Genomic DNA, 15,737 nt, shown 5'->3' on the forward strand with positions numbered 1-15,737 from the left:
CTTCCCAGGTCAGCAGGTGATGGGTTCCCTGCCATCTGAGAGCCACACAGAGATCGTCTCTGGCAGTTAGGCAGAGAACAGATGGATGTGGCTCCTGATAGGTCTTTGGGCCACTCCAGAGTCCTGCGAGAGATCTCGAGGCTCCAGCAAGAGGGCAGGGCACTGGGAAGGCAAATACAATTAGTGAAGGTCAGGAGAGGAGGGCAAGGGAGAGAAAAAGAGAGAACAAAGGGTGGGGAGAGAAGGAAATACAGGCACAGGGGGAATAAGGAGGTGGAGGGAAACCCAATCAAACCCTTTCAACTCAGCGCTGGGCTGCTGCGAGCTAGCGAAGGGCTAGGAACAGGACAGAAGAGGAACCCAACGCAGAGGGGCGGGCACGAGATGGAAGAAAGAGGCAGAGATGCACCCAACTTGGGAGGGGAGGTCTGAATGCAGGAGAGCTCCAGAACTCAGAGAGGAGGTGCGCTGCATGGGAGAGAGTGAAAGCGCCCGCCAGCGGGGCAGTGCAGGGGAAGGTGGCCATGTGTCCCTACGCCCTGTGCTGGGAGCCCGCCAGGGGTCAGGAGGATGGAAAAGGAAGGGGAGCCAGGCAAATCACTCACGTGGCGAGAGAAGTAGTAGAAGCTGAGCATCATGATGAAGATCATCACTGTCATGGAGTACTTGGAGGGGACCAGGGTGTACCTGCCGGAGAGAAGAGTGGGCCGTGCTTTTCCCACCGTGGCTGGACTGCCTCCCATTCCAGCACACCACCACGCCAACCCCAGACATGCAGCACATACATGACAGCTTTGAGGCCCTTAAAGGGGCTGTCCCTCGGCCGGCTAGCCTCTTTTGGAAAGCGGCAGGGGTAGCTCCGTGAGAGGCCTGTCAGGGACAAACCCACATAGCCTCTTGCTGAAAGATGTTCCGTCTCCTTCGGCCATCAGCTGAGCAGAGCTGCCTGTGAGCCGGGTGGGAACACCCGAGCGCTACAGCACCTCCCCCGGCCATGCGTCTACACTGGGGAGAGGGGATTGGTTAGGGTGTGTCACAGGCAGAATAGGGGCAGGAAACGTCTCTCTGCCTGGGGTTGTGGAATTGTCTCCAGGGGACGGGTGGGTGAAGCCAACAAACCCAGGTGGGATTGAACCTGTGACCATAGGGGGCTAAAGCCTTGTGCCGCTACTGCATAAGCAAAAAGCCCCCTGGCTCTCAGGGGAGATGGTAGAGCAGGCGTCACTCTCCCTTGTGAGCAGGCTCAGTGCCTCTGGGTTACAGTGGAAAGGCCAGAATGGGAGCAAACCGGGACCATGCTAGGGAACAGCCGTGTCCTGGCCGGTCTCTCCATGCCCTCCCCTGCCCGACGACCCAGTGCCCTTACACGATCTCCTGGAAACGTCCCTTATCGTACTCGTCGAAGATCTGCTGCCAGGCGTAGATGTTGACCACGCCCACAGCGCAGGTGATCATGACCATCAGAGTGAGCTTGACCATGTGGCTGACCTGCACCAGCATGATGGTGGCGATGAGGGCCAGCACAGCAATGTAGCTGTAATACTTGGGGTCCTCCACGCAGCCCCCCGCCAGCGGGGTCGCTGCGGTGCTGTTGCTGGTGCCGGAGTAGGACTGGAGGCAGCTGAGCTGTGGGGGGGGGGGGCAGAGACACGGGTGAGGGGCCTTCAGGGAGACGGCCAGTTTGGACTCATGCTTTGCAGCAGATTGCAGCGCCAGCGGCCCACTCCGCCCTGCCGCGGGCCCTGGGTTGGGGAGGTCAGAGAGGGGTGCTGGGCTGCACGGCCCATGTGGTCAGCACCGCAGCCAGGTAGTGCCAGAAGCGGCAGCTTTCCTTGGGATGTGGCTACCTGAGCCACCATACAATGGACTCCCATCTCTACTGGCTTTCACACAGCTCTGCAGGGGTTCTACGTACCTGGGCTCGCTGGGAACCAGCACCCCGGGGGGAGAGGCGCCACTGCTGGTTAACAAACCCTGGCTAATTCAGGAACTGTGCCCAAATATAACAGGGACTGTTCGTGCCAGGGAGCTGGTCAGGCGCTATAGGAAACCCAACCAAACACTTCAGACCCTTTCCCAGAAACCCACCCGCCACCACCCTGCACACCTCTGGGGCCCAAACAGCCTCATGGTCACATGTGGACTTGGCAAGATAAGGCAAGGGCCGGAGGTGGAGAAACACGCATGCTTCAGGGCAGAAGCTGGTAGGCAGCTGCAGGGCGATGGAGCGGAGTCAGGAAGGAGGTACTAGAGGTTGTGTCTAGAGGGGAATGTGGGCCCATAGGAGGAATCTTTAGCCCTTGGAAAGTCCCACTTCCTGCTTTTAGCACAGCTGAGCTCAGAGCTGTAAACACGATGTGGTTGTGCCAGATGTACCCACACTCTGTCCCCTGGGTCTCTGTATCAGGAAGGTGTCTGAGCTGCCCTGCCCGTCAATGGGCAGCTGCAGAAACAGCCTATCATGAGGATGAAGGCAGAGCATTGTATGCTGGGCCCTGCCATCTCCTGACTGCACCTGCCAATTAGGGAGGAGGGTAATCTCAGGTCAGCCCAGGTGCCCACTAGCCTTTTCAGATCACTTCAGCTGGTGTAATGCACACACTGGGTCTGACTGTCCTCACAGCCATGTTAATCAGGGTCCCCCTGTCACACGCAGGGGGTGAAGTGAAGTGCCACCGCTGCAGAAAGGTTGTTGGTGTCAGGCCCCCAGACTTCGGGGAGTCAGAACCCAGGGATTCAGTCCATTAATAATGCTGCTAAAAATATCTGGTTGTCGTCAATCTTATTTCCAATCAATGACCCGCAGGGCATCATGCTCTGCACAATTATAGGCTCACCCAACATGGGAAGGTCAGAACGGACACAGAAACGGAGTGATGGCATTGAAACGTCCCTGCCTGCATGGGGTACGGACAGCAGCAGCGCAGGCGGCTGGGTCAGCCAGCCACATGGAGAGGTTTATAAAGTGGTACTGTGGTCCCAGCCAGCCCTGGCTTCAGGCCACTGTGATCCATGGAAATACACGTTGCGCAGGACCCAGCAGAGCTACTGGGCCTCTCGGGGCACCTTCTGTGAAGCACTCACAGATTCCTTGCAGTGCAGGGCTGAAAGGGAGCTCCAAGCATTGAGTCCAGTCCTCCAGACTGAGGCAGGGCCAAGTAACCCTAAACTATATCCCTGACAGGTTTGTCCAACCTGGTCCGAAAATCCTCCAGTGACAGGGATTCCACAACCTCCCTTGGAAGCCTAGTACAGCGCTTCACTAGCCTAGTGAGAAAGGTTTACCTAAAATCTAATGTCAATCCACCTTGCTGCTTATTAAGTCCCCCATTTACTGTTCTTCCTCCAGTGGGCACAGGTAACGCCGCACACAGTCCTTAATAACGGCCCTTAACAGAGTTGAAACCAGTTATCAGGTTCCCACTTTGTATTTGTTTCTTAAAACATGCCCCATTCTTTTCATCACATACCAGAGTTGCTAAACCAGGAGCTCTCCACCTTTCCACACTGCCCTGCCCTCTTCAAGAGCCTGATTTGTCATTTTTCTCTGCAATTATAAACTACTTGCTTACAAACTCAGGCCTAAAAATACAGCCGTCTCACAGAGCGCTGTGACTGAAAAAGCGCTGACTCTCTCCTATCGCCGTATAAATATAAAATAAAGCAACTGGAATAGAAATATTGCACTAACAGTTCAGTGTATAGCGTACCCTCCTATCAGTTTTGTTGCGCTCCTCCGGACTCTCTCCAGTTTATCCACATCTTTCTTAAAGTGTGGTGCTCAGAACTGAACACTGTGCTCCAAGTGAGGCCTCATCAATGCCAAGTACAATGCATTGGCCCCTCTAATTTTTTCCATCCCTGTGTGGAATACGTTTTGTTACGTGCACTGAGGCATGTGCAGATGTGCACCATCAGTAGAAACGAATGCTACCAGCTGCAGGCAGCTGTGAGCGCTCTGCTAATTAGCTGAGTAGCATTTGAATGTCTTTTGTGTGGCCACTCAAGCACTCAGCTTTCAGGGAACACTGGTTCAGCGGGACAATTCCCTTCCATGTCTTACATGCGACACTGCTGTTAAGTCGCCCCAAATGATATTAGCCTTCTTCACAACTGCATCACACTGTGGACTCATATTCAATGAGTGATCCAATATAACCCCCAGATCCTTTTCAGCAAAACGACTGCCTGGCCAGTCATTCCCCATTTGGTATTGTGCATTTGATATTGGATGTCAATAGGCTTCTCTTCCAAGTAGGGATGTGAATGTGAACCCAGGTACATGGTTAACTGATACGCCTGGGCTCATCGGTTAACCCTCACGGTGACATGCAGCCCCTCCCCCCACTGCTGCCTCTGCTACAGAGGCAGCAGCGTGGGGGGGAGGCGGGAGCTGGTGTACATGGGGAGCCAGCTCCCACAAAGCCACCTGCCCCCCACGTGCTGTGATACAGCCTGTGATACAGAGGCAGCAGCGCGGGGAGGGGGAAGCAGGCAGGAGCCGGTGCTCTCTGTGCGCACCAGCTCCCACTTGCCACCCCATTCCGCATGTAAACGTGTAACTGCTGAAAATTTCAGCGATGACACATTTACAAAAATAAGCAAATTTTAACATCCCTACTTCCAAGGCATCCACTGATGCAACCTCCTGTGTGTGAGGTGGCAGGGAAAATGGTGGCAAGGGAGAGGGTTCTCACCATATCCACGATGTCGGCCATGGTGAGGATAAAGATGGCCGACATGGCCCAGGTGTTCCGGGCCCAGCGGGTCCTGTCGATCCAAGTGGAAAAGGCTACGAGTTTTTTGGGAAACACCTATGAAGAGAAGAGGCTTTTAACTATGGGAAGCTCAGCCCTTCTGCCCAGAGTACCCAGCTTTCTAAGTACCCAGCACTAAGAATCCCCACGTACTTTGTCATCATGCATTTCAATGGGCGTTAGAGACCTGAGTACCTCGGAGGATGGGGGCCCAATTGTTAACCCCCTGTCCCATCATGAGGAGAGCAGTCCACACTGGGGATTGGGAGGGGCAGAACCTCACGTTTTCTGTAAATCTCTTGCTGAAGGGGGTGCCCCATGGCTGCAGTTGGATCCCCCATAATCTCAGCTTTCAATTCAAATCAAAACATGCTTCCTAGCACTTAACCCTGTGCGGGAACCCTACCAAACACAGAGCGGTGCTGCCTTCCTGGAGCTATAGACTGTCCAATGCAACAGTTTCCCCATCCCCTTCAGAGCACAGTTCACTATTTCAGCGCTGATTGCTTGAGCAGAAACAGCCAGCTAAGGCACCTACACAGCGTTGTCGGATGTGGTGATGGAAATTGGGCCAAAGAGAAACATCTGGTCAAGGGGGAGGAACGAGTACCATGACGACACCAAAACATGCCAGTACCCCTCTGCTTTTGTAGGACCGCTCCTTCTAACACTTCTACAAATCCATGGTCACAAAGGACTTCACCTCACATGAAGAATTGGAGGACAGACCCATCAGTGGCTATTAGCCAGGGTGGGCAGAGAGGGTGTCCCTAGCCTCTGTTTGCCAGACACTGGGAATGGGTGACACTTTATGGTCAACTCTTCTGTTCATTCCCTCTGGGACACCTGTCATTGGCCACTGTCACAAGACAGGACACTAGGCTAGATGAACCATAGGTCTGACACAGTATGGCCGTTCCTACATTCTCACATGGAGACAGACCTTCCTATTTCAGAAGTTGCTCCCTCTGATCAGAGCTAAAGGGGAATCTCCATTAGCTAGCAGCAATATGGGATCTATGACACACAATCGAACAGGGCTGATTCCATCCACCTCCACTGACTCTTGGGGAGTCATGGGTGCTCAGGGCCTCTCAGGATCAAGTCCTCTGACCTCTTACCCTGGGGAAAATGGCGGCCAGAGAGCACAGTGTCAGGATGAGCAGCAGGATCTCTCCAATGAAAAACGTCACGTAATTGGCCACCAGCCTGCAGAGAGAGAATCAGAACTCAGTGCTGTAGGAGGTGGTTCCAGGGACGGTGCTACCAGGACAGCCGCGTGGGTGCCCACAGGACTCCACGGCAACCCCCCACGGCCCTTTCACAGATTGCTGAATGTGTTCACTCGGTTTGACACCCGGAGCAGGCATGGCACAGACAGACTGCAGCTGGACTGGGAAGTGCGGGCAGCACAGGGCAAGCAGAGCACGGGAAGTAGCTGGCACGGGGCTGAGAAGGCCGCAGGGCACTTCCCGAGCTCAAGTGCCCTAAAAGGCAAAAACGGACACGGAGTGAATGTGTGTTGGCTGCAGCCAGTAACTAGACTGGCTACTCCTCCAGCGGATGTGGACAAGGTCTGTGTTGTGGACAGGTCTTGCGGGGGAGTGTAACCATGTGTTAGCCGGGAACTTGGTGGGCGATGAGGGCTCAAGTCCCCGCTCAGCCCCAGAGTTGGTATGATCTTGGGCATGCCATGTGCCCCTCTGTGCCTCAGTTTCCCATCTGTACATATGCTGCAAAGATAACTATGTGGCAGGCTCCGAAGTGCTCGGATACCACAGGAAACGGGCCTCTATTGCTCCCTGAGACAGGGGGATGTTATTTCATCCCACTTGTTAGCTCAGTTCCCTAGAAATCCTTTCAACTCCTATGAAGACTAGCTGGCTTTTCTTTCCAGCATCCCCCCGCCCCTTAAAGCAACACCCATGACAAGGCGCATCTGCAAACTAGCAACCATGGGTGTGGTTCTGTGGAAGACAGACATAAAAACAAAGTCCTTACAATCGCAGAATCCTAGGGCTGGAAGAGACCTCAGGGGTCATCAAGTCCAGCCCCCTGCCCAAAGCCGGACCAACCCAACTAAATCAACCCAGCCAGGGCTTTGTCAAGCCGGGACTTAAAAACCTCTAGGGATGGAGATTCCACCCCCTCCCTAGGGAGCCCATTCCAGTGCTTCCCCACCCGCCTAGGGAAATAGTTTTTCCTAATCTCCAACCTAGACCTCCCCCACTGCAACTTGAGATCCCTGCTCCTTGTTCAGTCACTACTGAGAACAGCCTCTCTCCATCCTCTCTGGGGCCCCCCTTTTCCCTGGCTGGAAAGGCCTTGTAGCCCCAAAGAGAAGGTCGTCGGGAGGGGCAGGAGTGGCTCTAGCAAAGCCAGACACGCCAGGGGCTTTTCACAGCAGCCGATTTCTGAGCTTTGTCCAATTCCCACTGGCCTTTCCCCTTTAAGCAATGACTGGTTCCACTGACCAGGCGCAAGGGTGTAGCGCGGAGCCCAGGGCTTTGCTAGCATGTAGGGCGACACAGGCCTGGCTCTGAGCTAACGAGGCATTAATCCACACTGCCCCTTTCCTGCTACCAGCCCCGGCTCAGCGTGGCAACTGCCTGTTCCAACCAGGCATTCCTATGGCAACCTGCCCTCAATCAGACAGGGAGGGCGGGCGGCTGTCCCTGCCGGGTCACTCGGCCCTGTCGATTCGTTCTTTGATTCCCCTTCCCTGGGGCGCGGGCAGAGGCGACTGTCAATAGGACGTAGCAAGGACAAGCTGCCGTGCTTTGCCCCCACCACACGGAGCAGGGTGGCTGAGGCCTCCCTCGGGGGCTGTTGGTGCAGGGACCTGGGGAAAACGCCCTGGGGAGGTTCACAGAAGCCCAAGTGCAGCCAGAGAGAAAAGTAGAAAACACGGGGGAGGGGAGGGACCTTTCCACCCCTCTGGACGCTGCCACAGCTTGGCAAGGGTCACTCAAGGCTGATGCCGTTGGATGGTAGCGGAGCGGCCTATGTGGTATGAGTTTGCGGGAGGTCTCAGCCCAGACCCTGAGCATCGGGAGTTCACGTTACAGGGCTCTGCAGGCGATGGAGAAAGAGCCCAGCCCCCCCCCCCCCAAGAGCTGGCCCGTCGAGGTCAGAGCGGAGGGTGCTGGGGCAACGTTAACGGCTGCTGGCTGTGTTGTGCTTGCTCCGTCTCCCTGCCAAACCCACCTTCTGGCAGCCAGGCCTGCTCACCCCGCCCTCCCTTGATTTCGAGGGTGCCTCAGGTGAATTTGGCCACCCAGACGTCCAGCCCAGGAGAAACCAACCAAGCCTCGGGGAGCGTGTGGAGGGAGTGATGCACCTGGCCCATTCTACCGCCCTGCCCAGGGCGACGGGGAGGGGAGGGTGTTCCTTCCCCCCCAAGCCGGTACAGAGCCCCGCTGGGCCAGGGGCTGCACAGACACACTCCCTGCTCCTCGCCCAATGCACCTGCTCACCAGGGATTGATTAGGGCCTCCACCAGGGCGGTGAAGAAGAGCACCACGCAGGAGCAGCTGAAGGCGGCCCCGCTCTGCTTCTCCTTCTCCACGGAGTAGCGCGTCTCCATCTCGGGGTTGATGAAGCGCATGGAGAGGCGGTACGTGTACTTCCCCTTCAGCCTGCCGGAGACACCACGGAGCCCGGTGAAGCGTGGGAGGCCACGGGCCAAGGGGAAAAGCAGGGGGAGGGCCCTGGTTCTGCTGGGGGGCACTGTCATGGCCATGAGGAAGGGAACAAGGGCAAGGGAAAGAGCATTCCTGGGCGGGGGCGGGGGGGAATCCCTGGGAAGGGATCCAGGAGAGAGGGAGTTTGTGGGAGGGGACGGGGAGGTGGGGTGAAGGCACAGCCCCACGGGGGAAGGGAGAGGGTTTGTGGGAGGGGACGGGGAGGTGGGGTGAAGCCACAGCCCCACAGGGGAAGGGAGAGGGTTTGTGGGAGGGGACAGGGATGTGGGGTGAAGCCACAGCCCCACGGGGGAAGGGAGAGGAACAGCACTGCGATCACCCGCACACCTGGTGCTGTTTGAGACACAGGGAGCTGCACGAGCGGGTCTTGTTGTGGGGGCCCTGCCGGGCAGGCTGACGCAGCAGGTGTAACGCCCCTCGCAGCAGAGGAGAGCAGACCCGGTGCAGCTCAGTTATTCTCCAGGCCAGGGCGGGCACCGTGGCAGGTTCAGGGTGCCTGGGCGGCCTTTGCTGGGGCGAGCACCCCAGAGGTGGTAGGAAGAAATGGAGGGGGGCAGGGTGACTGGCACCTACACATACTGGCTACGTCTAGACTGGCCCCTTCTCCGGAAAAGTTATGCAAAGCAGGTAAGTAAGAATAAGGCAAACCCGCGGGGGATTTAAATAAACATGGTAGGAATAAGAGATCCTCCGGAAAAGAGCTTTCTCCAGAGGATCGCGCCAGTCTAGATGCTTTTTTCCGGCTTTTCCCCAAGCCGGAAAAAAAGCTGCGGCCATGTTTATTTAAATCCCGCGGGGGATATTCAAATCCCCTGCGGATTTCCCTATTCTGACTTACCTGCTTTGCATAACTTTTCCGGAGAAGGGGCCAGTCTAGACGTAGCCACTTTGTCTCCAGCAGGGCTGCACTGGGGAGCAGCCAGTGACCAAGGGGGACTGGGACTGTGAGATGGGGGGCTGGCTCCCTACAGCAGGGGTGCCGCGGGGGGCGGGGGCCACTCACGCCTGCACCGACTCCCTCTCCAGCAGGGCTTCGTTCAGCAGGTTGTTGAGCTCCTGCTCGTCCTGCGAGGCGTCGACGACTCTCTCGGCCAGGTCGCGCAGGCGCAGGCGGCGCCGGGGGTTGGGGAAGGAGGGGTTCACCACCTGGGCAGGGGGCGAGAGTCAGGCGGAGGCAAACCCCTGGGGCCTGGCCAACCCAACCGAGCCACAGGCCGTCTGCCTCTGGCGGCAGCGGGGCAACATGGGCCGGACCCCTGTGGGGTGCAAACGAGCCTGGACCCACTGACGAGCCAGCAGCAGGGCCCATTTCACCCTCCAAGAGCCTGGTCCCTCCTTCCCAGTGACACCCCCCCTGCCCCACATGGACGAGGAGCCCTGGGCCAGTTCCAGTCAGACCCTGGCAGAGACGCACAAGCCTCCCGAGCTCGTCCCCTTCTCCTTGTGTCCCGAGACGGCCAGGCCCCCCAGGGCCTTTGGTGGGTGGACAGAATCCCACAGGGCTCTCACACCCCAGGGGTGACATATACCTGCCCTGCGTGGTCACCCTCCAGCCTCCCGCTGCTGTGAGCCCCGAGCACAGTTGCTGCTGGGGTCCAATACCCGTCCCCCCCGCCCCTGCCCAGCTCTCACCCTGGTGTCCAGCTCCTCGGCCTCGTCGGGTGTGGTGCAGGTGGTGTTGATGCTGCCGTTACACTCCTTGGTGTTGATCAACAGCGGGGAGTTCCCATGGGAGGACGTCAGGGACAGCTTCTGGAACACAGACGAGCAGGGGGGAATTTAGCCACCGGGGCCGAGATCTGGCTTTCCATTTCCAGGCCCGCTGCCTAGGCCTCATGCTGGGCCCTCTGCATGGGGTGAGGGATCATGTTTTCCCAAAGGGAAAATGGGACACCCTATGGGGCTGGCCCAAGGTCCCCAGACTGAGTCCCCCTGGCTTCCCCCCACACACGGCCAGCCTGGCCTGAGCCTCTCTGCACCTCCATATGTTCCTCTGCACCCTGCGGGGAGCGGGGGGGGGGGGTCACACCCCACTTTTTGGCAAAACTGTGCATTTGTCCCGTCTGCTTTTCTCCACTGACGATCAGATGCCAGGAGCAAATGAGACAAAGACCCTGTTTTTCCAAAACCCGCCGGGACGGCTGCAACAGGGCTTAAGAAAGGGGACCATCCTGGCCAAAATGGAGGTGTGGTCGCCCTGTGCATGGGTTGAAATTCAGCCACGTGGCTACCCATATGGGAAAGCCCAGGAGTGCAGTCCCGGGGGGAAGGGAGGCGGCGTTGGAGGGCGGAGAGTGAATGGGGCAGAGGAAGTTGTAGGATGGTTATTAGCCAGTGGTGGAAGTCACCAGAGACAGAAGACGTCTCTAGGAAAAGGGCAGAAGCGCCATCATTGGGGACGCGCGCAGTTCTCCAGGCCCGAGGAAGGTGTAGAACCAGAGGCTCAAAGGAATGGGAAGCGCGGGGCCAAGCAGTCCCACCTCAGAAGGACAGAAACGGAGCCAGGCTTCGCAAGCCGGAGAACGGAGCCCCGGGCAGGCCTCAGACGAGGGAGTGGCGCCGGATGAGACAGAAGGAGCCGGAGGAGGACGGTAACTCACCACTCCATTGATCCCGTTCTTGACAGGCGGCTTGGGCACCAGGATGAGGTACGTCACGATCCCCTTCTCCTTCAGGTAGTCACACCGTGTGCCCCCCTCTCCGGGCTCCACCTCAAACTCCCCTTTCAAGCAGTCCATGGTGCTCTGGGAGATGTGCACACGCCTGCGAGCCGGGGGGAAAGAAAAGGGCGTTAAGGCCCCTGCTCCCTTCGTGCCAGCCCCAGGCAGAACTCAGCAGGTTTCAGGGAGGGCATCTGGTGAAGCACCCGGAGGGTATTAAGGTACCCGTGCGAAGGCCCTTCTCACCCCCATCCACCAGGAAAGGAGGCAGGACTGTGTTATCAAAGAGAACCCTGGGTCCCAGCAGGGATGGGTTTCCACGGGGAAGATGGGACTGGATTGAGCGTAGCAAAGGCCCATGTGTGGCGGAGGGAAGTGCAGCAGCGGATGCAGCCGGGCCCTGCCCTGTGGGCGGCTGGAGCAGCAGAAGCACACTGGGAGCCAGCACGGGGACTGGAGCATGGGGCTGCCGCGCTCACAACAGCCTGTCCCACAAAGGAGGCAGCACTCTGCCCGCAGACAAACCCAAGCCTCCGCACTGCTTCCAATTCCCGCCAGAGGTGGCGGGGCACAAGCAGTCAGCCAGCAGGAACCCCTCCCGCCTTCCCTGCAGGGCACCGATGTCAGTCCGGCCCACGTCCCTCTTTTCACCGGACCCTCCTCAGCTATTTGCCATGAGGCCCCACTTGGCTCCAGCCGCCAGGTAGGGGATGCAAATCCACAGCCCACGTGTGGAGGGTGTTTCAGGCGGAGGCTTGGCCGAGTCCCCGCCCAGGCGTCTGGCTGTCTCCGACGATTTCCCAGCGCCTCAGCACAGTCGCTGCTTCTAAGTGGCTATTCCTGTTATTAATCATCAACCCTGGCATCTCCGCCCGGGCGGACCCAAGGCGCTGCGGCTGACCCCAGCCGGAGAAAGCCGATTTGTTACCACCCTGGGCATTCCAGCTGGCTGCACTTGGCTGCTCCTTGCCCCAGGGCTGGGATTTCTTCTCAGTGACAAGCCCCTGTGTGCTGTGCTGTATTTGCACTTAGCTGGGTCTGCGGGGCTCCTGGCTATGGAGGAACTGCTCCCAGAACAGGGTCACCGGCCGTCTGCTGATCTCCATGCCCCTGCCATGGAACCATGTCCCCGTCCCCACCCCCCAGCCACTCTCCTAGCGACTGCGCTTGGAACAAATTGTGTGTGTGACTCCCAGGGCTTCAATTCAGGCACAGCAGTCCGGGGCGGAAACATTTTCCACTCCCCTGGCATTTCTATAGCATGCTGCCTTCCCCCAGCAAGGGCCTGGGGAAATACTCAACCCGAATTTAAGCCCAATGACTCCAGCTGGCTCCAAATGTGGCCCTGGGATGTTTACCACATGGGAGTGTGGCGGCCTGGCAGTCTGGGATTTCTGAAAGGTCCCCTGTTCCCCTCGGCCTGCTCTCTTGATGGGCTTTCGCCCTTCTGTCTCTGCCCCTCCTTCCGATCCCACCGGAAGGCCAGGCTAAGAAGGGGGAAGAATGAGATTTGTAAAACACGATCCTGCTGAGGGGCCACAGGGACCAATCCTGCCCTTGGCGGGAGATGGGCTGTGTGGGACCGAAAGGGGGCAAGTACTGGCCAGAACCTAGACATGGCTCCTGCTCAGGGTCTCCTACCTCTGCACGGGGGGCGGATGAGAGTGCCGCGGGGCCCCAGGCAGTGAAATTTCGCGGGGTCCCCCCTTTGACATGGTGCATGCGCAGGGCACACGGGACATGCGTGGGGCCCCACTTGCCCTGCCCTAAATCCGCCGCTGCTCTGCACAGTGCTCTCTGCTGTTGTGAACCAAGACCAAGAGGAGGGGAATGAGTCTGAGACAGAGGGTGCTCTCTTGCTCGCCCTCAGTGCAGCACTGGGTAAGCACCGGCATCGACATCACCTTGGCGGCAGCGGCAGCAGCAGCAACACTAGGGGGAGGAATAGCTCAGTGGTGTGAGCATTGGCCTGTTAAACCCATGGTTATGAGCTCAATCCTTGAGGGGGCCATTTGGGGTAAAAATCTGTCAGGGATGGTACTTGGTCCTGCTGTGAAGGGACTGGACTTGATACCTCTCAAGGTCCCTTCCCATTCTAGGAGATAAGCAATCTCTGTTCATAAGGACACCTTTAAGATGAGCATCAGGGCCAGTGGATGGAAGGGGACCAATGCCTCTTTAGGCCAGTGGTGGGCATCCTGCTCTCAGCATGGCCCACAAGACAGTCTGTGTACTGCTGCTCACGTTCAGGGTTGCCAGATTCTGATGGTTTCCAGCCCCATAGGTTCTTTCCCTATCGGTGTGACTAAAGCGACGTGCACGTAAAGCCAGGGCACATGAAGGGAGGGGCATGCTGATTGCACACAGCACTGACGGCGAGAGCCGTGCGCTCCCTCTGCATCCGATCAAAACGCTGCTGCCCCGTGCACAAATTCTAGGCATGCAAGCACAGCGAACAAAGCTGCCCTGCCCTGAGAGACTGTCTTGGTTCTGACGATCTTGCAGCCCACTGAGATGAAGGAGGCCACTCATGCGAGCCACTCACTGGTCTAGGTTGCCCATCACTGAGCTAGCCACCGCAGGCTTCCCCACCCCCCTGCCAAGGCTTGGCCTGGACAGTCCACCGTACGGGAGCTACTCACCCTGGGATGCCACCAGCCTCCATCTTGTTAGCCACCGTGACGTCTGTGGACCACACGTCGTACTGCCAGCGCTTCTGGCCCAGCACACCCCCCAGCACCGTGCCGCTGTGGACCCCCACACGCATGTCCACGTCTGTTTTGGTCTTCTCTCGCACATAGCTTTGGGAGAGGGAGAGAAGGGGTTACACAAAGAGGTCCCTTAGATCCACGTCTCAGCCAGTAAATTCCTCGGCTAAGCCTCACGCCCTCATCCATCAGCAGTATGCAGAGGTCCTGGGCCAGAACCAATTGGGAGAGGCCTCCCCGAAGATGCGAGAGTTATTCTGGACTGAGGCCACTGCTGACAGGTTGGCGTGTTCATTCGCAGACATGCAAGGGGCCAGATCCCATGAGTTCCACCAGTTTGCGCCAGCTGCGAATACGCCCGTAGTGCTTTTGCAGCATGAAAGCGACAGTCTGTCCTTCCTGCATGCCTTTCGCCTACGGCTCTCACCCATTAATGAACTAACCCTCACAACCCACCTTCCCCAAGGGGGCCCGTATCTGGCAACCCGGTCAAAAAACACCCGACTTGAGCATCAAAGGAACAGCCCAAGTTACTTCAGATGCCTTTGAACATGTTACCTGTCATTAATCCCATTTTACAGGTAGGCACTTCCCCAATGAAATGCAGTGAGTTAGCAGGAGAGTCCGGACTCCTGACGTGGAGTTATCTACTCTAACCAATAGGCCATGTGCCCCCAGGACACCTCAGTCCTACAGCTGAAGTTGCAAGCCAGCTTTCCTTATAATTCCCACAATTAACTTGTTCAGAGCGTTCAATAAATCTCTCCTTGGGGCTGAAATTTTCCATCCCTGCTTTCAGCTTAAAGGTGAATTTTGAGCAAAACTCTTCAGATGTTTTTCAGTTCTAGGGGAGGGGTAAAAATATAATCTTTTCCACTTTAAGTATGTGCCTGGCCCCCTCACCATTTTATCTGCACACTTAGCAATTTTCAGTGTATTTATCCTCCAAATACCTTTGTAAGGGAAGGCTAGGCTATTAACCCCATTGCACAGATGGGAAACTGAGGCACAGAAAGGCCAAGTGCCTCACAAAGCAGCTGTGTCAAAGCAGAGAATTAAACTCCGGTTTATCAAATCCAAGGCTAGTGTCCTAATTACTGCTTCGGGAATCCTGAAGTGCCTAGGCAAGTGTTTTTAAAGGTTTTGCCCACCTACCTCTGCTAGTCATCTTTGAACATCCCATCTCTTTCCCTAAAAACCCCATCTCATAATGAGCTCAGCTCTGTGTATGCTACAGCGGGTTTTTGTGTGGACATGAACACTCACATTCAAACCCTAAGGTGCTGCCCCCTTGTACAATCCCACAACACTAAATTCAGTCTTGCTCCTTCCCTTCTCCTTCTTCAGTCCTTTAAAACACAAAGCCGGGAAATCACATGCCACAAACTTTGCGGGCACAAAATGAAGGCTTCACATCTAACCACACACAAGCAGCACTTCCAAAGGCACACTGGGACCAGAGCAGCAATAATAGACAGTAGGGATGTTAGCATGTAGTCGTGTAAATGACTGCCTGGCCTTATTGGTTAATACTAACAACTACTACACACATCATATATATAATATATGCTATATAATCTATGCTATCATGTGCCGAAAGTGTCCGTCTGCTATGTACATTGGACAAACGTCTCAGACACTTCGCCAAAGGATTAATGCCCACAAAACAGATATCAGACAAGATCACAAAGAAAAAACAGTTTCTTGCCATTTTAACCAGAAAGGACACTCTCTCAACGACTTAATCACCTGCATTCTGCTACAAAGACCTTTTACATCAGCACTTGAAAGGGAATCCTCTGAACTGTCATTCATGTTAAAATTCGACACTTTCCAAAAAGGACTCAACAAACACTTGAACTATCTCACCCATTACCAAGATAGTTTCCCCAATTATCACCTCTAATA

The 15,737-nt window shown here is 56.5% G+C and overlaps 1 protein-coding gene across 2 annotated transcripts in view; it reads right to left on the reverse strand.

Moving 5' to 3' along the window:
* ADCY3 (adenylate cyclase 3) overlaps positions 1-15,737 on the reverse strand; it is a 110,355-nt gene that overhangs the window by 6,951 nt on the left and 87,667 nt on the right. For both annotated transcript variants that reach the window (XM_075923299.1, XM_075923298.1), the window contains 9 exons: positions 13,764-13,922; positions 11,062-11,224; positions 10,094-10,213; positions 9,465-9,607; positions 8,234-8,395; positions 5,879-5,966; positions 4,698-4,814; positions 1,367-1,626; positions 606-687 (listed from right to left, as the gene is read on the reverse strand). In XM_075923299.1, the coding sequence (XP_075779414.1) occupies positions 606-687; positions 1,367-1,626; positions 4,698-4,814; positions 5,879-5,966; positions 8,234-8,395; positions 9,465-9,607; positions 10,094-10,213; positions 11,062-11,224; positions 13,764-13,922 (1,294 nt within the window). The remainder of the gene's footprint in view (positions 1-605; positions 688-1,366; positions 1,627-4,697; positions 4,815-5,878; positions 5,967-8,233; positions 8,396-9,464; positions 9,608-10,093; positions 10,214-11,061; positions 11,225-13,763; positions 13,923-15,737) is intronic.

Source organism: Pelodiscus sinensis, chromosome 3 (assembly GCF_049634645.1).
Source record: "Pelodiscus sinensis isolate JC-2024 chromosome 3, ASM4963464v1, whole genome shotgun sequence".
In the NCBI taxonomy this organism is placed as follows: domain Eukaryota; kingdom Metazoa; phylum Chordata; order Testudines; family Trionychidae; genus Pelodiscus; species Pelodiscus sinensis.